The following is a 20,808-nucleotide window of genomic DNA, read 5'->3' on the forward strand; positions in this document are numbered from 1 at the left end:
CTGGCTGGCTGACTGACTGACTGACTGTAGGTGTGTAGACAGTCCACTGCAGCTGTCATATAGATTGTAGAAATAAGACTAATATAAGACTAATAAATAGTGTAATTAAAAGAATATCTGATTTCCGTCTTGGTTAATGGCTGGATGTGAGAAACATTGTAAGCGAAAAGGACCGAAGAGCTCTCACATGGTTTTCACATTAGTGGGCGAGTGGAAAAGGAAAACAATCTCGTTTGGGAATTTCATACACAGAATCCAAACAATCTCTATGCGCAACAGAACAGCTCAATTCAGCAACAGGAGTTGGACTGCACAACTTCAACTGCAATAACCAATTATACAGTTAATCAGAAGAAAATAAATAGCCATATGTAAATAAACAGGCCGAAAAGTGTATAGAATACTTCAAATAGGTGGTCACCACAGTAACCACAGTAACATCTAACGGTCAATGGAGGCAACCACCGAATAGACAATGCAGATACAAGAGCGCGCTCCAGCACAGCGACTCATTTCAGTTGATGGGCTGTAAAGACCAGGACCTGACTCAGCAACGAAATGACGCCCAGAGATTCTCAACTTATTCAACCTAAAGCATTGGCTGGATCTAAATGAGATTTCAGGTAAAATATTATGTTTTTATTAAGTTTAGTTATTTTTACATGTTAATATATATCTCTATCTCTTGTTTTTTCTATGGCCATTACAGTTTCAGTTTCTTGTAGGCTAGATAAAAAAAACTAGGCCTACTCACTTACTTGATCATGTAAACATGCCTACTTACTACTGGTAACGTTTTTCAAAACGTTCTACTGCTTTTGCATGAGTTATTGATGATTGACACTTAGCAGAGATGTTCTATAAATTTGGGCTTTGCAATTTGTGGTAAAGTAGCCTACAATAATGGTTATTTTTGGGAAGTGATTTACAAAGCACAATGATAACTCAATGGTTGTGTTAATAAATAACAAAAATACTGATGCATGGTTCCTTGGCTTGAGTGATGCTATTTGGAGGGGAGGGGAAACTGGCAAAATACAAAAAAAACAATTTCATGAATTTACCAGAATCTGGATATATTATCTATGTAGATGCAATGATATTCAGTTATTCTACACATAATTGTAACTTCCTTTCTCTACTAAGGTGAAAATGCTGATAAAGGGAAACATGGGGAAAGGCGTGGCACTGTGCCTTTTATTATTGGCTCTACATGGAGTTAGAGGCCAGAGAAGAAGAAAGTTAGGACAGCGGAACAGCTACAGCCAAGATGAAGCAAATGGTAATTCCTCAAATGAGGTGTCCAACAGTCCAGGTGGTGAGGGTTGTTATGGAAACTAAGACCAAATTTGAACATCAGTTATCCACGTGGGAAAACCAAGCAGCTAATAGAGCATCCTTTCTGACCAAAGCAAATATTTAGATTTTTACAGTAACACTTGGACACATACTTTCTTTGGCAAGTACAGTTGCAGGTCCAAGACCAATTTGGTCTAGTAACAGTGGTACAAAGACAATTTCATACAAGGACAAGAGGATCTCTCATACATTGCAAGACATATCACTGACAAAAGAAAATACAGTTACAACTTATTAAAGTCAGGTTGTTACATTGTTACATTTACATTGCTAAAAGAAGAAAATGCATGTTTCACAATTAATTGAATTGAATAGTGAACACCAAAGTTTGATTTCTATCAGAGCAATTGTTTATTACTATCTATTTATAGATAAATAGATTATTATCAATCTATTTATTACTATGATGATGTATTATTATTATTATTATTATTATTATTATTATTATTATTATTATTATTATTATTATTATTATTATTATTATTATTTATATTATCATTATCATTATTATTATCATAGAGTATTTGCATGCATAAAGGGAATGGGAAATCGAGTGGAAAAGTGAGTGGTAAAGTGAGTTTAACATTGTTTAACATCATTTAATGCAATCATATTGGACCTTTCTGTTTCTGGATGTATGGGCTGTCGAGGTCAGAAAGTATTTTTTTGCCACTCAGTAGTCGTTCACGCATATACCTCTATAATTAATATTATTATAATTTTTTTAATTGGCACAAATATTGGTTAGGTTTTGGTAATAATTTCTCTTCCACACAGGTCACGCATGTTCACTGCAGGTGTCTTTCATCCTGGACAGCTCAGAAAGTGCAAAAACATTCCTTTTTGAGAAGCAGAAGGCCTTTGTGCTGCATTTCAGCACACGCCTCTCAATGCTCCATATTGCTGGCTGGAAACTGAAGGTACGCCTGGCTGCTCTCCAGTACAGCAGCTCTGTGTCTATAGAACACAGATTCTCGGCCTGGAAGGACCTGGACTTCTTCCACAGCAAGGTCAACTCCATGGCCTACATTGGCCATGGTACCTACTCCACCTATGCCATCACCAATGCCACTCATTTGGTGGTTCAAGAGACCCCAGAAGACAGTGTCCGGATAGCATTGCTGATGACTGATGGAGTCGACCATCCCCGCAACCCTGATGTCATCGCAGCAGCAGCCGAGGCCAAAGATCATAATATCAGGCTTTTCGTTGTAGGATTATCAGACATTTCCAAACAGAGTCAAAATAGTGCCAAGCTCCGGGCGATTGCCAGTACACCTGGCCAGCAGTTTGTTCAAAGTTTAACTGACCCTCAGTTGGAGGAGAGGCTGCTCAATGAGATCGTGAGTATGGACATTGTGCACCTGTTGCCCACTACTTCTGAAATGCCTGCTACTAATATGGTGACCTTGGAATTTAAGTTAATTTGCTTGTCGTTGCAATTTGCTTCGCATGAGACTGATGAGTGTCACCTCAACTCATCCTGTGACATCATCAATCAACTGTATAGTGGGAAGTGGATTAGTGTCACTGCTCATATTTATACAAATCTTGATCTTGATCGTAGGTTCAAATGCAGCGAAAAGGCATGTTGGTTGTTTCGGTCCTTCTTTATTTTGTATTCATTCAACATTCAGTTATCCTCTAGATCAGGGGTTTCCAAAGTGGGCGTTTTGTTTTTTGGGAAGGCGGGATCCATTTGTTTAATTGATCTGTAACTCAATTAATTTGAAATTATTATTCTAACATCTTTCAATATCACCACTATGAATCTATTTCTCACCTACAATTATTTTATATTATATTTTATTATATTTTATTTTAAACCAAAACATCTTTTCATATCTGGTTAGAAGGACAGAATCATTGGAAACAGGTTTGGGTTTCCGAGGCCTGATGAAAGTCAATTTGGGGTTCTATCTTCTGTGATGTGGTGCTGCTAGAGTTTCAAGAGAATCAGTGCAAACAGCACTGGAGACTATCACACAGGTATCTCTTTTACGTCTGTTTATCGTGACCTGTTTCAATTCAAATGAGCTTTATTGGGCATTGGCATGAGAAAACATACGTTTACATTGCCAAAGCAAGTGTCAAAATATAATAAAAACAGTTGAAAATCTGTCTTCAGCTGTCTTCAGATGAATATCCTAACCAGATGTTATGTTTTGGTTTAAAAGAAATAGATTCATAGTGGTGATATTGAACGATATTAAAATAATAATTTCAAATAAATTGAGTTACAGGTCAATTAAACTAATTGACCCTGCCTCATATACAGTTGTAGGGGGTACAGCATTGTGCATACTGTAAACAGAGCTATATGTCACATTGTATATTGAATATCGGTTATTTAAACAGGGTATAACGTTTTTTGAAACAAATGGCACCAATCATTTGCAGTCCCTTTGGGACAAATAGCAGCATTTCTTCTCAAAACTATTTAAATAGTATACAAAAAGCCTCAGATTTAAAATGCGTTTAAAGGTAGGTCTAGACGTCTACTCTGTACAGATAGTAGTCCTTAAGGTGGTTGTATTCTATTGGGTAACCTTCTTTTATCGCAACAATGTACAAATCTTGCTGCTGTGTTCGCACATTGTTGTAACTTGTATTTCTCCCAATAGGTGTGGGAGTGTTTTGTCGTTAGTCATGTTTTCAAACTCACTTTGGGTGTGTAATCTGTGGGAAGTATGTCTCTGATGTCTTGGTATAGTGGGGCAGGTGGTTTGTGTGCAGTGGGTGCATAGTCTGTCTTCCCTTGGGAGCGGGGTCTGTCTGTTTCAGTCAACCCTGTCCTCATAGAGAGTTCAAATCTCAATGACAGAATTGTGTGCCACATGGGGATTTCCCTCCCCATTATGCATTTTCCATAATGTTGAACATCTATAATAGGTCAGGACCCGTCTAGAAGTGCACAATTGCATGGCTTGTTCTGCTTTCCAAGAATGTGTGATATTTTACTTTCCAGTTCATATGGTTCATGAAAAAGACTGCATGCATCACATTGAAGCAAAGGTAACATCATATCTAGCTGGAAGTACAATCTCTAAAAACGCTGGGACAATGAACACACGTCCCAAACTCTTTTCCCTTCTGGCTCCAAAATTATGGAGTTGTGCACTTCCCATGCAATCAAACTGCAGACTCACTCCCAAGCTTCCGCAGTAGTCTGAAAACCCAGACTCCATCTTAGCCCGTAGTACTTGCCGTAGCACTTGTCCTAGCCTCGACGACCTTACAGGCGTATGCAGAGGCTCAATTTATTTAATTTAGATAGCATTTTGATTTTATGTAGACATAGCACTATAGTGTATACACATAGTTTCATTATATTCCACTGTTAGTCAGATGTTAGGTTCTTAGGTTATTATGTTTTATGTATTATATATTACCATGTGTTGTTCTTGCTTACTGTAAATCGCTCTGGATTAAGAGTGTCTGCTAAATGCCTAAATTGTAAATCTAATCAAAGCCATTGTTCTAACATTCTTTTTAAATTTTCTGTCTGCTGATTGTACTCTTATAACATGGTTATAGCCTATTGTCAAATAGAATAATGACCCAAATATACTGCAGCTCTAACATTGTATAATACTGTTTTGCATCCAGGGTGCTGTTACAGCTGAAGAGGTAAGCACTTAACACTTGAAAATGTGAAAGAAATCAACATTCACTTTTAAGTCTTGTGAGGAGAATCACAATGCATTGTTTTACTCTTCTCAGTGTCCACAGTCCCAGGTGTGTTTGTGTGAAAAAGGAACGAGAGGGCCTTCAGGAAGTCCAGTAAGTATTCATGGCAATATAATAAAAACGTTCAGGGGAGATATTTAAAAAGAAATGCAAATATAGATGCTAATATGTTAGTTGGAGAAAGACGATAATATGCCAAGTTCTTACATGATACTATTACACCCTCCAGGGTAAAAAAGGGGAGGCAGGCTATAGAGGACCACCCGGTGTAAAAGGATCAAAGGTATGTCTCAAAAAGAGAACATTTATTCTGTTTACTCTTTAGCCTCTTACGTTGTTGCATTTCATTTCACATTACTAGAAGGACGCTTGTGAACCAAGAACATCATTCTGACTTAAATTTGGGGCTCACAGGAGTATTTGCAGGCAGATTCCTCCACCTGCATTCATAAATATATTCATGCACTCGCTTACACATATTTGCCCCATTTGTGTAGCACTCAACCCAGTGTGTAATAACTGGGTCTGATCCATGGAGTAAAATGATTTGAACAATAGAAACCAAGTGTATCAGCTTGTGGCCTTCTCCAAGAGTACATCAAGTTTGAGTGTCAGTTAATTCAGGATACAACAGGTGTCTGTGAAGGGCAGAGGCAGAAACCCATCTCTCAACATGGGCATTACGCTCGTAAAAAGTAATAATAATCAAAACTGTATACAAAAATACAAGATGGTCATTTGATAAATGTAGCTTCTTATAATTAATTAATTTGGTTATGACCATCTCATTTACAGGGAGATTCTGCATTGAATGGCCGTCCTGGAAGTGAAGGTCCACAGGTAAAATAATATGTTACACTTTTAATACATAACTAGGGTGATTTTCCTAAACTGGTGAATGAAATATGGTATCAACTGTTCAGAAATGTCACATCTTTTACAGGGCCATGCAGGCTTCAAGGGTAACAAGGTTGGTTCACTTGCTATAATTGCTAGAAACTAGCCCATGTAGTATACTCTCTTTTGCTTCATATGAGTTGTTTATTTGTTTATGGAATAACTGGTAGACCCCAAGCTTGTCTGATGATCTTTCAGGGAGAAAGAGGTGACTGTGGCACTCCTGGAGAAAAGGGAGATAATGTAAGTTCAATGCTATTGACACGATCTCACTTTAAGGCAGTCTTGATATTCTTGTCCTATTAATAGAATACCTTGTCTTTTTCAGGGACCCGAGGGACCTGCTGGTCTACGAGGACATAAAGGAGAACAGGTAGAACAGATGTATATTAGCATATATTAATGCATCAATTTAAAAGACAGCTTTTATAATTTTGAGCTCTTACAATTTAGTTCTTCACATAGGAAAATGGCAAACAAAGGTTTGCCATTGGATTGAAGATACAGACAGGACAGTCACCCTCAAATATGGAAAATGGAAGCAGAATTTGTCATTTTCTCACCTCTGCACTTATGGAATGTGAATATTGGATTATGGCTAATCCTAAAATAATGTGGCTATCAAAAGCAGTGAATCCAGGCTTGCAGGATATTATTCTTCGACAGGAGCAGACTTTGTGTGGTGGGATTAGCACAGGGACATAGCAGTCTAGAGAGCCACTCTTCCTTCTCTTTGGCACTGGCACAGTGTCAATATGGCGTTGTTATTTCGCGAACACTCGGGGACTAGAGAATCTAAAGGACATCAAAGCCAGGAGTTTCTGAGTTTGTGTTTCTCATTTGGTACTGGTTTGTTGTAAACTGAGTGGAAAAGATGTTTTCGTTTTTTTCTTGTTGAACATATATTCAGATATTTTTTGTGGCTACGATAGCCAAGGAAAGTTTGTCATACCCATCATCATGATACAAAAATTAAAAACACAGTATATGAATACTGTACATTTTGTAAGTTGTTATTTGTTGTTCCTGTGCACACAAAAATCCTGAATGTGAATTTAACTCTGAAAGTACACAATTTTACCCCAATTGTATCTATTTGGCATTTTCAGAGACTTGTCTTTGTCTTTGTCTTCCAAAGGGTACCAAAGGAATTCCAGGAGACATGGGTGCTGAGGGCCCACTGGGATCTAAAGTAAGTAAGAAGCCACATGCAATTGGCTTCCCATGTAGAACATCCATGGGAAAAATAGAAACACAGTATATCTATTGTAGATTTGACAGAAATGCAACATGAAATGACCTTTGTTTCAAATGTGTGGCAAAAGCCATTAGAATGCTGCTCCTCCATTAAATATTTCCAACAAGGAAGTCCTTTTACAGAAGAAGTGAGTGATTTATATGATTGGGGAAAAAGTTCAGACACCATTGAGATACAAGCGAGGAACAAGTTCCGCTCTTTATTTTTCGAATGCCTTAAGGCTAGCAGATCACATTTTGGCTTGCTTGTTGAGTATTTTTGTCTTAGCTCTTTGATTTCCATGGATGTCATTTCCAAACAATAGCGCTAAACTCATCACTTCCACATTCACATCGTTGTCAACAATTAGAGTTTCTGTGATTTTTATCTGCACTGTTTAAAAGCTGTTGCCGTTATGAAGGCTTTTATTATAGTTCCCACTGAGGTCGTACAGACATTTAAAAAAGCATCCATATCTTTGAATGAAAAATGAGTCAAATTTTCCAAGCAGACCCCAGCTCACAAATACAGCTCAAGTGTGACATCTGTGTTGCCTTGACAACACACACATCATGGGAAAATGGTCACTGTCTGGAATAGTCTCTCAACCGGCCATTGTCCTTAAAACGTTATTATACCCAGAAGAAGGTTATTGTTGTGTCACTCAGGTCTCAGACAGCCACTGTATGCTTTTGGGAAATTAATTGTGATCACATGATAAAACCAGAATGTTTCAAACATACTGTAGGGAGACAGAGGTGCAACTGGTGCTTCTGGACCACCTGGGGAAATTGGTATTGGATTCCCAGGAGCCAAGGTGAACCTGTATTATCATCCTCACACAATATGATTACAGTCAAAAGTGAATTATGGCAATTTGTTTTGTTATTGAAACTGAAGACAGTTGTAAGATGCTGATGTACTGTGTTAACAGGGAGAAAGGGGAATTCAGGGAAGACCTGGTCTCCTAGGTCCTTTGGGGATAGGAGAACCAGGACTGCCAGTGAGTATTCTGTTGGTACAGCACCAGCACTACGTCAACATTGGGCACTTTCTTCTTTTTATTCAACCTTTTTCATGTCAAGGCCCATGATTTGAGCCACGGACCATCAATTGATGAGATTTAGCCTTGCAGACCCAAAACAATTGATGTTGGTACCATTGGAGAGACAACAGGCAGATGTTGATAAAAAATAACAATTAATTTACATTGTCTAATTGTGTAGACTTCTTGTAAATTAAGTAGTTTTAGAGTTATGTAACTCTTGAGAGTGTAAAATGAAACGGGTCCATTTGGTTTCATCCGGACCACTGGTTGAAAACCACTGGGCTAAGTGACAGGGCTGTTTTCACAGGGTCCACCAGGGCTGGCTGGAGCACAGGGGAATCCAGGTCTACCAGGAGAGGGTCTTCCAGGATCAAAGGTCAGAAGAAGCTGTTTCATAGAAATGCTGGAAAAGTTTTCTACATTTCTTCAGTTCATGCCTCTACATAATTGACCTTAGACTCATGTGATGTTCATTCTGTGATTAAAAATGGTAAATGGTGCATTAATATAGCACTTTTAACCAAAGCACTTTACATAGATTGTGCATATACATTCACCCATTCATCAATCAATCAATCAATCTTTATTTATATAGCACATTTTTCAGGCAGCGAGTGCAGTTCAAAGTATCAAGTTCAAGTACAGTAAGAACAAAAAGTAATAATAATAATAATAAAAATTATATATATATATATATATATATAGACACATACATATTATATATATATAAATACACATACATATACACAAATATACATATGTACATATCACACAAAGAGCAAAAACAAAGCAGGAAAGCATCAACTATATAGTAATAAAAACAATAATAAAAAGGAGAGACTAATCACAGGAAAAGGACATGATCTAGGAGGTAAAAGCGATGCTAAAAAGGTGTGTTTTAAGATTTCGTTTAAAAATGTCAACAGATTCAGAGAACCGTAGATCCCTTGGCAGGCTCTTCCGGAGCACAGGGGCGTAGTAGCTAAAGGCGGCTTCGCCATATTTTTTTGTTTTTGGTGTCTCAGGTACTTCACACACATATTCATACACCGATGGCAGAGGAAACCATGCAAGGCACATATGGAGCAATTAGGGGTTCAGAGACTCAAGGACACTTCAACACTAACTCTGGGGGAGCCCATGCAGGACCGAACTTGGAACCTTGCAGTTCCCATCTGGCCGCTCTACCGGCTACTCTATCCCTTCAAATAACAAGCAGTTCAAATATTCAGAAATGTCTAACATTGGCCAATGAGCACAGGGGGGCAAAGCTAAGCAATGCCAGAGCCATAGAGATAGAAAGTTGCACTCGCATCAGTGAGCAGTCAGAAACAGTACGGGTCACATGCTTCATGGTCACGATTCACTGCTTGGCACTATACAGTAGTGTTTGAAACTATTGGTCTCCCAGTGGTATGCAAATATTGAAGTATATAGTTTTAATGTATTTCTGATTTACGGTAGGTTTGCTGCTAACATAGACCCAAGACAATGAATATCATATGGCACTTCATGGGGTGTGTAATTGATAGAAAATATAAGTCCTTTTTTTTATTAACTTTTTCGTGGCCTTTACAACATTCCATTGTCTCTGGTGATACACGTTTTCTGCTGTTTATGCAAATTGGCCAGTGGCCAACACCTAAAGTACTGTAGTCCAAGAGCTATATTTCCACTGGTGTGCGTTTCTGTGAAATATACAGTTTCTACACAGCTGGTTTTCCATTAGATAGATCACAGATCTGTTGTGTACTTAAGTAATACTTAAGTAAACTCAACATTTCTATCTCTCCAAAGTATTCCCAAATAACAGACATGATATGATATCTTAAATCTTGATAGGCTATCACACTCAAAGTACATTTTCTATATATTGTACAGCCCTACTTTCTGTCACAATGGCTCTGACGTAAACTCCAATGGGAGCTGATCATCGCCATCCCCACAGTCCACATCCACATCCTGCCACAGGGCAAAATTATAAAGTTTGACTTGAGGTTGGCACTAGCAGGTCAAAGGGTCACCAAAACATAAAACATTCCTCTGAGGAGCATGAATGTAGTCAACAAGTTTCATGGCAATCTGCCTCATAGATTTTGAGATATATTTTGTGCAAAGGGAAATTTTGGCCTACGGGTGGTACTACTTTAAAGAAAGGCCATGGGTTCAATGAAATTGTATTTCTAGTGTAGTGACACTACATGGGTTCATCAAATTCAGTAGGGGTCGTCCTCCATGGAGTATGAAGGTGCACAGCAAATCCCATGGCATATAGACAGTATTTTCTTTTGACATCTTGTTCGAAACCGTGTTGGATGGATGGAGGGAAGGATTAACAAATTGACCAACACAGCCATCTTTAGTAGTGCTAGCAGTGCTAGATAGAAAATATATAATATTAGAAACTAGAAACACTTCAAGTGAATCAGAACTCAGTTAACAAATCAGAATCTTAAATATATTTTTATTTTATTTTTAGGGTGACAGAGGATATGATGGTCCCAGGGGGAGCCGTGGTCTTCCTGGTATTGGATTCAAAGGTGACAAGGTAAACTTGTTAGTTAGAGATTGATATTTATTCCAGAAATGTGGCCAGCCTGAACTAAACAGTATATACATAATTATATAGCGATGTAAATTGATTTATGGTGAAATAGAAACGATTTCTTTTTAGGGAGAAATCACGCCATACTGTTGTCATTTTACACCATTGTGAAATCTAAAGTTTAATTTAACGTATTATTATTTTTCTTATTCTGAGGGAGCTCATGGGCCTGCCGGGATTCCAGGTCCAGTTGGTGACCCTGGAGCAGGAATTCAAGGTGAAAAGGTAAAAGCTGTTAATACTGTAGTGTGTTAGACTGGCATTCCCTGAATGTTCTTCATTATTGTGTCATGTATAGCTCACATAGTTGGTGGATTACAATTATAATATTATTAACTAACTAAATTGACTTCGGAACAAAGTGTTCAGATCGGTGGGCCATGTGCATTTACAGATCATGTTTTTTAATAATCGATTGATTGATTTTGTTACGGTTTGGATCAGTGGAACTAATGTAGCATACAGTAAGTTGCTATTTATCAGAATCACAGTTTTTCAAGGTTTTAAAGAAAACATACCATGTCATTTGTTTACATTCATTTACTTTTTGTCCTTCCGTATGTCCAGCTTTTGGTGTGCGTAACCCAAATTTTGTCCTAACTCAAACATTAAATGCCATTGACAATGAATGGACAATTTGACGCAAATTCTGATTGGCCGGAATGAGATGATGTATGATGATGTACAATGATAAATCACACGGGTGTGATTTTTTAATTAAGGTCTAGCAATTATTTGGGGGCAATACCCTCGTGAGTCGTGACTCGTGACACAAACGGGGGCACACCAGTGGGTGCCAGTCCACAGGTTGGGGATCACTATAGATTAGACCAGCGGTTCTCAAACCTGTTACCTCCTGACCTAGCTGATGCACACCCCCAACATGGAAATATAAATTGCATAAGCTATATAAAGACATACATTTCCTATTTATCCACATGCACATATAATGGCATGCAGCATAGGTTCTGCATATACTTGCCATATATTGGCATATGTTAATATATAATTATATATATTGGCATATGTTAATTTCGCGCCCGCTTCGCGAGCACTCTAATCCCAGAGTTACTTCGCCACGCACTCCGCGGCAGAAGTGCGAGAGAGAGAGACTCTGCACGTCAAAATGAATCTGCTAACGTTGTGGTCACCATAGCATGTGTGCTATCAGGCAAAAGCTGAGATAGATATAAAACTACTGGCCAAAATGTCATACAAAACACAACACCTAAAATCTGAATGTTATTGTGACCTATTGAGCACAAACAGACCATCATGATTTGCTTGCTGGACCTATAATTAATTTATTTGCATTAAATTTCCACTCGCCCATATAAATAAAAAGCAAGATGGCTGCCGATTGTGAGACTGAAAGGTAGTGTGGAGGCGGGGTGGGGGCGGGCCTGGTGGGCCTATTAGAACACAGGGCAGTGTTGCCAGGTTTGCGAATTGTAAGCGAGTTGTAGTGTGTGTAAGTAGCGTGGTTAAAAGGCCTTGTTTCTGGCCCTGTTGGCCTTGTTTCTGGCCCTGTTGGGGCAACAGCATGGGGCAACAGCATATGTCCACCAATGTCCACAGGTTTTGACGCTTTTCATTGGCTAGCAACTTCACAAATGTAATAATAGATAATAAAAAAAAAACATAGCACCACCATTAGCCTTTTTATGTCGTGCGTACCCCCTAGAAGGCGCCAGCACACCACAAGGGGTGCACGCACAACAGTTTGGGAACCACTGGATTAGACCATAGTGTGTAAAGCTTTTAAAAGCCAGACATTTCCAGAATTCTTTATCATGTTGATGTTGAGTTACAGACCTGAACATTTCGAATATCTTGCTCCTTGTCAGGGTGATCAAGGACCGGCTGGACCAGCAGGACTCAGAGGAACACCTGGTATAGGACCAATGGGGCCTACGGTAAGAATGCATGAAAACATACATTAGCCTACTTTATTAGATAAAGCACATTTCTGCATCCAGATACATACCTGTACATACAGGTATACATAAATATATTGTTTCTTCACTTGGCAAGTTGGCTCCACTCATTTCATCATAAAATGTTGGTGGAATGTTATTCTAGGCTTGTCTGTCATTACCAACCATGTCCTTTCAAACATGAGCGTTTTTACAGAGGATGGATGGATAATTGCTCAGTTTCATGGATAATTATGAATGGTGCGCAGACAGTTGCAGTTATGACAAACATAACCAAAGGTTGTCTATGACAATTCCCCTGGGGGGAGGGGGGTTGTAATTAAATACATTTGTCAATAAAAGCAAGACAGAATAATAAACTATGTCACATATTTGTTATTCTCAGGGAAATCAGGGGTTCCCAGGTGAGTCTGGACAGCCAGGGGAGAGAGGTATAGGAGAGCCAGGACCCAAAGTAAGTTCACTTCTATCTTCATCAGCAAGGTTTATCATAATCATCATCATCATCATTAATATTATTACCATCATCATCATTATCTCTCTCTTCCTAGGGAGACCCAGGGGCTGAGGGGCTCCCTGGAATTCCAGGTCTCCCAGGAGAAGATGGAACTGCAGGACAGAAGGTGAGTGATGTACAGTAAATGATTGTACATATACACTTATTACACCATTTATTACACCATACTGCTTTTTAACTTTTACAAGTCTGTTGCTTCAGTAGTTGTGTTCAAATGATACTAGGGTGACATCGGGCTGCCAGGGCTCAGGGGACCTGATGGCGCACCTGGAAAAGGTGTCCCTGGGGAGAAGGTATCTGAATCTGTTTATAACATACAGCTATCAAAATTGGCCATCACAGTTCTTGGACTGAAGACTGTGTTTATTAAAACCACTGAAAATAAGCTTGTGCCATTCTGCTAGGGAGACAGAGGAGAGAGGGCGCCCAGAGGCCAGCCAGGAGCTGTTGGACCTGTGGGACCATTGGGGTCCAAGGTATGAATAGTTCCATGGATAATGTTATTTACACCCTCAAGATTAACTACCGTACTTAAGCCCAAAGTGTTTAAGTAGTTAATCTCAAAGCCTCAAAGGACCACAATGGAAATAAACCCTCAAGCTTCTTTGTTTTATCCTTTTGACAGATATATACAAATACGCATGATCAAGCATTTTTTCATGTAGTTAAAAAAAATCCAGTGATGGGTGGATCTGTCATTCTATTTCTATATGTGTTTGACTAGTCTTCTGATTGTCTTCGTTTAGGGTGAACCAGGTTTTATTGGGCCACCAGGTCCAATTGGACAACCAGGACGGGGCCTACCTGGTACAAACGTAAGCCCATATATCAATATCAATCTGTAATTCCGAGATATCACAAAACAATAGCAGGATAATGTTACCTTATTGACGTAGTTCTGATTATTATAGGGGGACCCAGGCCAAGTGGGACCTCCTGGACCTGTTGGTGAACCAGGGATTGGTATAGCAGGACCTAAGGTCAGTTAACTTTCAGCTTTGACTGTTCTTCTGGTTGTGAAGGATTGGTATAGCTGGACCTAAGGTCAGTTAACTTTCAGCTTTGACTGTTCTTCTGGTTGTGAAGGTGCTGACATTTTGGTGTGTTGGGCTTTAGGGTGATAGAGCGATGCCAGGACTTGTTGGACCACCTGGGCCAAAAGGGGAAGGACACCCTGGCCCTCCAGTGAGTATCCAGCGATTTTTACTGCCCCTTCTATTATTACTTTGAAGTACTTAACTCATCATCTGGTTGTGTGTATGTTTTTTTAGGGAATTGCAGGACCACCTGGATTGTTGGGAGAGGTTGGTCCAGAAGGCGTAGGTTTACCTGGACCCAAGGTACAGTAAAGTTTATGCAGTAGAATGTTATGCCTAATGCAGTTTGGAGTGCGGGCACTGAATTATACTATTTGTCATCAGCTGACCTTGAGTGTTTCAATGTGTCCTCGTTGCTGTCTTTCTGGTTCTTGGTACAGGGAGACAGGGGTTTAGCCGGAGTCCCAGGACCAACTGGCTCATCAGGACTTGGGCAGATTGGCCCCAAGGTAATCCTTCAGAAGTAAACCTCTGATAATGCCATTGCAATGTTTTTCCATTATGAAAAACGGAAGAAAAAAAATCGCGCCGCATTTTCACGATAAAAAAGCAGATCTACAAGCGATATGAGCTTGTAGATCTGCTATTTTTCATCATCATCATTTATTTGACCATGATGATCACATGGTATGGAGCACAGATTCATAAATAGTATACAAATGGTAACAAACCTAAAGCTACTCATCACGATTCACGAATACTATTCAAAGAAGAGAAATTATTGCCAGATGCATGTTTACATGTTTTCCTTCCTATTTTTCCAAAGGGTTCAACAGGTCCTATAGGTCCAACTGGACCACAGGGATTATCAGGAGAGGGAATTCAAGGACAGAAGGTATAACTGAGTCTCTGCAGAAATGTGAAGTTGCTATATGGGTCAGACTACGTTACAAAGTTTGCGCCATGATGCTGCCATATTTTCCTACTCACCTCTATGCACGTACAACATGCTCCGCCTTCAATTTTTCAGGGTGATCCAGGATTTCCGGGGATCCCTGGTCCCAGAGGCCCTCCAGGACAAGGTCTTCAGGGGGACACGGTAATGAAATGTATTTGCACTGTATACAATACTGTGCACTCTTTCTTTGCAACTTCCCAGTTTGTCACTGCCAGCTCTCCACATACTGTATCATCAGTCCATAGGAAGTACAGACCTACTGTACTGTACATGAATTGGAGCTATACTGTTCTTGCAGGGAGACCGGGGATTCAGAGGTGAAAAGGGAAAAAGGGGGGACAAAGGACATGATGGAGAGCAAGGGCCTACTGGACCTTGGGTACTGTAACCTTATATTATAAGTTACTTCATCACCATTTCACTGACTCTGTCTATGCACATTAATTATAAAGCGTATGCCTATATTTAATCACAGGGTAAAAATGGAGATAAAGGAGAGCCTGGGCTTACAGTAAGTACAGTGTTTCATTAATCAACATAAATCATATAATAAGTCATTGAACAACATCTTGCCTTTTTTAAGAACATTGTGCTTACTCTCTTTTACAGAGAGAAGAAATCATCAAAATAGTGAGATCAATATGTAGTAAGTGATTGATCAGATACATTTCAAGATTTTCTGGAAATCACAGATGATCACAGAATTATCCCACGATTTTGCAACCCATTTTTTCACTCAGTGTCAATTATCTATTTTCTAATTTGTAATCCGGGGGCGCTACACTTCCTCTGCCAACCTGGGGGAGGGGGGGCAGTGGACTGGCCTCATGCTTCCTTCTATGCATGAGGAGTTCAAGCTGCTTCTTTTCACCTGACAGTGGAGAGTTTCCCCGTCCAGACGTAGCATGTGGAAGGAACACGTTATTCCGACCAGTTCCTTTCCCCTCCTCCATCAGGCGCCCCAGCTGGCCAGGGGGAGGTAGTTTAGAGTATTTACTTAATTACATTGACCAAGCAGTGCTCACACGATGACCATTTGCTCTCACGTCATGCTTGTTGGGTGTGGTTTGATGTGTGAGCAAAATGGCCAACCTGTGAGCATGGTGAAGGGATTAGGGGTGAAGTATTTGTAATGTACAACACCAATGACAAATCAAAGTCATAAATGCAGGGCACGTGAACATAGGCTTCAGTAAAGCATCTATTCTAATCTATTTTTCACTTTTCACAGACTGTGGAGTCAAATGCCGCCAGAGCCCCTTGGAGTTGGTCTTTGTGATTGACAGCTCTGAGAGTGTGGGCCCTGACAACTATAACGTGGTCAAAGACTTTGTCAATGCCCTCATCGACCGCGCCTCGGTCAGTCGGGACACCACGCGGGTGGGCGTGGTCCTTTACAGCCATATAAACATGGTGGTGGTCAGCCTTAGGCACGAGTTCACCCGTGACCAGATCAAGACTGCAGTGCGCACCATGACCTACTTGGGTGAGGGCACCTTCACAGGCAGTGCCATCAAACAGGCCAACCTGCTGTTCAAGGCAGCCAGGCCGAATGTGAGGAAGGTGGCCATCGTCATTACAGATGGTCAGGCGGATAAGAGGGACTCTGTGAGTCTGGAGGAGGCCGTTAAGGAGGCTCATGAAAGTAACATTGAGACGTTTGTGATCGGGGTAGTGAACCAGAGCGATCTGATGTACGAGGAGTTCAAGACAGAGCTGCAACTCATGGCCTCCGACCCTGATGAAGAACACGTTTACTTGATCGAAGACTTCAGAACACTTTCAAGTGAGCCACATGTGACCATGTAGTATAGTATAGTGGACTGTACACTGTACCTTTCTCATAGAATCAGTGGTTTACAAAGTGGATAACATTTTCTTTTACCTTGTTGTTTCCCAGCTCTGGAGAGCAAGCTGCTAAGTCATATTTGTGAACGTGGAGATAGAGCCCTGTTCAGCTCTATTCCCAGCTCCGGATCATCTCCGGGAACTCGTGAGATGGCTGGGAGCATTGGAGAACCTCCATACAGAACGGACACAGACACCCCTACGTTTACAGGGGACTTTAGGAGAGTACACATGTTGGTGAGTGAAATCAACACGACTATTATTCACAATAATAACTATGAAGATTGCATTCAGCACTCTGCATACCTCTGCCAAAACTACTATGAAATTGTGAAGAAATATTTTCCTACCTTTGAGGTATTTCCTATCTCAAATATGATCAAAAAAATAGTTATCGGTAAGCATCTCTTTGGGGCAGCCTACTGATCATTCCCGCCAAGTTTAATGAAAATCTTTCTATCCGTTCTCGATTTAGACTTTGACCTTGATCACCCAAAACAAAGTTAGTCATCTCTGCAGGTCAGCCGACTGAATTCCAAGATTGATGTGGCCATCCTTTCTTGGGTTATAATTTTGCTAACAGACAGGCAGATAAATGAAATGGTGTGAGCAGCTCAGCTGGCCTTGTGGTTAGAGTGTCCGCCCTGAGACTGGGAGGTCGGGGTTCAATACCTGGCCGGGTCAAACCAAAGACTCTAAAAATGGGACCCAGTGCCTCCCTGCTTGACACTCAGCATCAAGGGTTGGATTGGGGGTAAGTCCCTGCGACATACTAGCGTCATGTCCAGGGGGTGTACTGTACATCAAGCTACCTCACGCTACAGTAACAGGAGATAGGCTCCTGCCCTTTGGGCCTCATGGCTCGGCAAGGCTACTTACACCTTCCCCCCCCAGCATAAATACAAATACATCATTGTAATAATAATTCTATATGAAAATCCCTCTGATGTAATAACATAACCTGGATAAATGCTTCTTCAACTGTTATTTGTGTCACTTGCTTATTTTAAATTGATTGACATGGTTTCCAACAATGGGTCAATTCAGATTAAATTCACTCTTGGGTAATTGACAATTACAGACTTAAGTACTCTCCCATCATTATTAAAACGATCTTGCCACTGATTCAGTGACCATGTAGCAACCTATCTGGTTCACACTAATATCTCAAGACATATCTGCTAACAGCAGAATCTGCCAGCACCTTAACCAATTTAAACCTTTAGGTGATTCTAAAAATGCCTTCTAAAGTTTTCTGAAAAACTATTTATTCAAAAATGTATACAAAAAACGTAACGCTATATACAACAACAAGGCAACAACTACCCCAAAAGGGGTTCCCATCTTGAAAGATAAATCCTATAAAAGGGGTTCCCATCCTAAATGGTTATCATTAGGAGGAATAAACACAGAAGTGCCCGGGAGGATGTGGGACTAAGAAAGGGGAGGAGCCAGTTGCTGCTTTCCACAAAAGAGTAGGTGGTTCCCCCAAAGGCAAAAACAGATTGGGTTCAAAATAAACTATGAAAACACTGAGAAATGAAAAGATTACTTATAGATATATTTTTTTTGTTCCTATGTTTCTACTGCCTGGCCCTCCAGCAGTATGAAAACACTGAGAAATGAATAATTACTTATAGATATATATTTTTTGTTTGTTTCTACAGCCTGGAGCTCCAGCGGCACGCCCCGCTAGAGAACCAATCATTGCACATGGAACCACGACAGATGAGAGGAGCATGACAGACACACTACGAGTTCCGTCGTTTGACAGAGAACCATTCAAACCACTCACAGAGACCGTTCTGCCATCGAAGGTGAAGAATCCCACACTCAGCATGGAGGTGCCAGTGGGCACAGGACCAGAAGGCCCTACTATCAAACCTCCTGTCTCAGGCCCAGAAAAGACACAGCCATTGCCACCAACTGCTCCATCACAATCCCCAGACACCTTCACACAAGGTATATTCCAAGCAACTATGAAATCATGTGATTCAATTAACTACTTTCACTTTCTCTGGTTTACTTAATTGTTAAAAACCTTCTATACTTCGTGAAACTAATACTTAGTTCACTGCCTGGGGTCAACTCTGTACTCTGGTCTGCTTTTCCCCCTCCTCTATACCAAATCTCTTCATCGATCGTGTTGCTATGCGTCACAAGCTTGTATGTACATCGGCAGATGTTCACCCCCAAAATTGCTTTTATAATGTAGTGTTTCAAAGAAGTGTTAGGCAATAGCAAATATGTCAAAGTAATTGATGTTTGCCATTTCAAACCAAAATTATAATCATTCCAGCATAGAACTATAAGAACCATCCAAAATTCCAAATACCACAGACTGCCTATCATCTTTAACCATGCATGAATAATGTATACTATTCTCATCCTACAGTCTTTAGATAATATCTGAAAACACATCACAATGATGAAAATGCATTAAGCGCTCACGGTATCTTTGCGTGTGTTCAGATATAGTACACTGAGCTCACTGTGCAATACAAACGAATACATGAGTGCACTCCCGGTGCGCATAAAAAAAAAAAGGATTCAATAGTCTATATACCGGTATGTAAGATCTCACTTTTCATGTCTTCTGTTGTTTCCAGAGAAGCGCTGCAGCCAATCTCTGGAACCAGGACCCTGTCGGGATTATGTTGCCAAGTGGTATTATGACGCTACAGCAAACGCCTGTGCTCAGTTCTGGTTTGGGGGATGTCAAGGAAATGATAACCAGTTTGAGACTGAAAGGAGCTGCAAAAAAGCCTGTGTCCAGGTCTAACAAACTCAGACAAAATTACATTGCTGTTTACTCCTTAAGGCTGTATAGTTTGTTGTTGCACAGCCTTTTCAATAAGTGACAAAAATGCCTTTAGTATTTAAGACATATTCATCCGATATTCATCCATTTCATATGCAAATATACTCTAATGCAATGTTTAGAGGCTTGGCTCATTAACGTTAAATTGTGGAGGAAAATAAATTGAGAACCTTGCTAAAGACATTTTAATATTATTATTAACGTTACGTAACTTGATCTATAAAGGGATCCAGTTCACCAGAATGTAATGACGAAATCCAGACTGCTAAAGATTATCACTTTATCTGCCAAACTATTGTATCCACTGATATGGTAAACTAAGCTAAATAAATTAGTTACAAAAGAGAGGTAGAGATTAATAGAGAACTAGTGGTGCCAACCTGCAAGTAATGTTACTTTAATACTCACTGTTGAGCAGTTATGTTAAAGACTTCCAAGTCTAAACACTAACCTTTCTATTCAGAAAAGTAAGAATGTTTGTATGAATGTCATAATGCAAGTTGTATGTTTTTAATACTGAATGCCATTAAAAATGTAATGTAAATGTAAAACAAAGTTAATAAGAAATGTGTTATTGGTTGGATTGAAAGAGGTAGGGAAGATTGCAGGCCAGGATGAGTCCATTAACAAAAAGAAAGGGTTTGCACACTGAAAGACGAAAACTGAGGCTCTTTAGATGCAAAAAAATAGCCCTAGAAATAGCAAAAAGTGACATGGTGAAATAACATGACACAGAGTGGGCATTTCAGTCCTCAGATCAACACTTCTTATTGGTTGGTTTACAATGGATTTCTAGTGAGGTCCAAGAACCTATGAGTTAGTAAACTAGGATGACTTACCCTCTCCCCGTGCCA

At 39.9% G+C, this 20,808-nt stretch overlaps 1 protein-coding gene across 1 annotated transcript; it reads left to right on the forward strand.

The window, feature by feature from the left end:
• Positions 1-136: 136 nt before the first annotated feature.
• Positions 137-20,584, forward strand: col28a1b (collagen, type XXVIII, alpha 1b). The gene is made up of 35 exons (XM_080768862.1): positions 137-623; positions 1,147-1,282; positions 2,137-2,702; positions 4,969-4,989; positions 5,083-5,142; positions 5,279-5,332; positions 5,845-5,889; positions 5,993-6,019; positions 6,145-6,189; positions 6,275-6,319; positions 7,085-7,138; positions 7,932-8,000; positions 8,118-8,186; positions 8,539-8,607; positions 10,711-10,779; positions 10,993-11,061; positions 12,684-12,752; positions 13,159-13,227; positions 13,325-13,396; positions 13,515-13,583; positions 13,695-13,766; positions 14,037-14,105; positions 14,202-14,270; positions 14,407-14,475; positions 14,562-14,630; positions 14,768-14,836; positions 15,154-15,222; positions 15,358-15,426; positions 15,584-15,664; positions 15,761-15,796; positions 15,895-15,931; positions 16,517-17,071; positions 17,186-17,370; positions 18,801-19,095; positions 19,743-20,584. The coding sequence occupies exons 1-35, from the start codon at positions 612-614 to the stop codon at positions 19,913-19,915; spliced, it is 3,606 nt and encodes a 1,201-aa protein (XP_080624988.1). The 5' UTR covers positions 137-611; the 3' UTR covers positions 19,916-20,584.
• Positions 20,585-20,808: the final 224 nt, after the last annotated feature.

This window comes from Protomyctophum bolini (genome assembly GCF_963924005.1).
Source record: "Protomyctophum bolini genome assembly, chromosome: 7".
Classification (NCBI taxonomy): Eukaryota; Metazoa; Chordata; class Actinopteri; order Myctophiformes; family Myctophidae; genus Protomyctophum; species Protomyctophum bolini.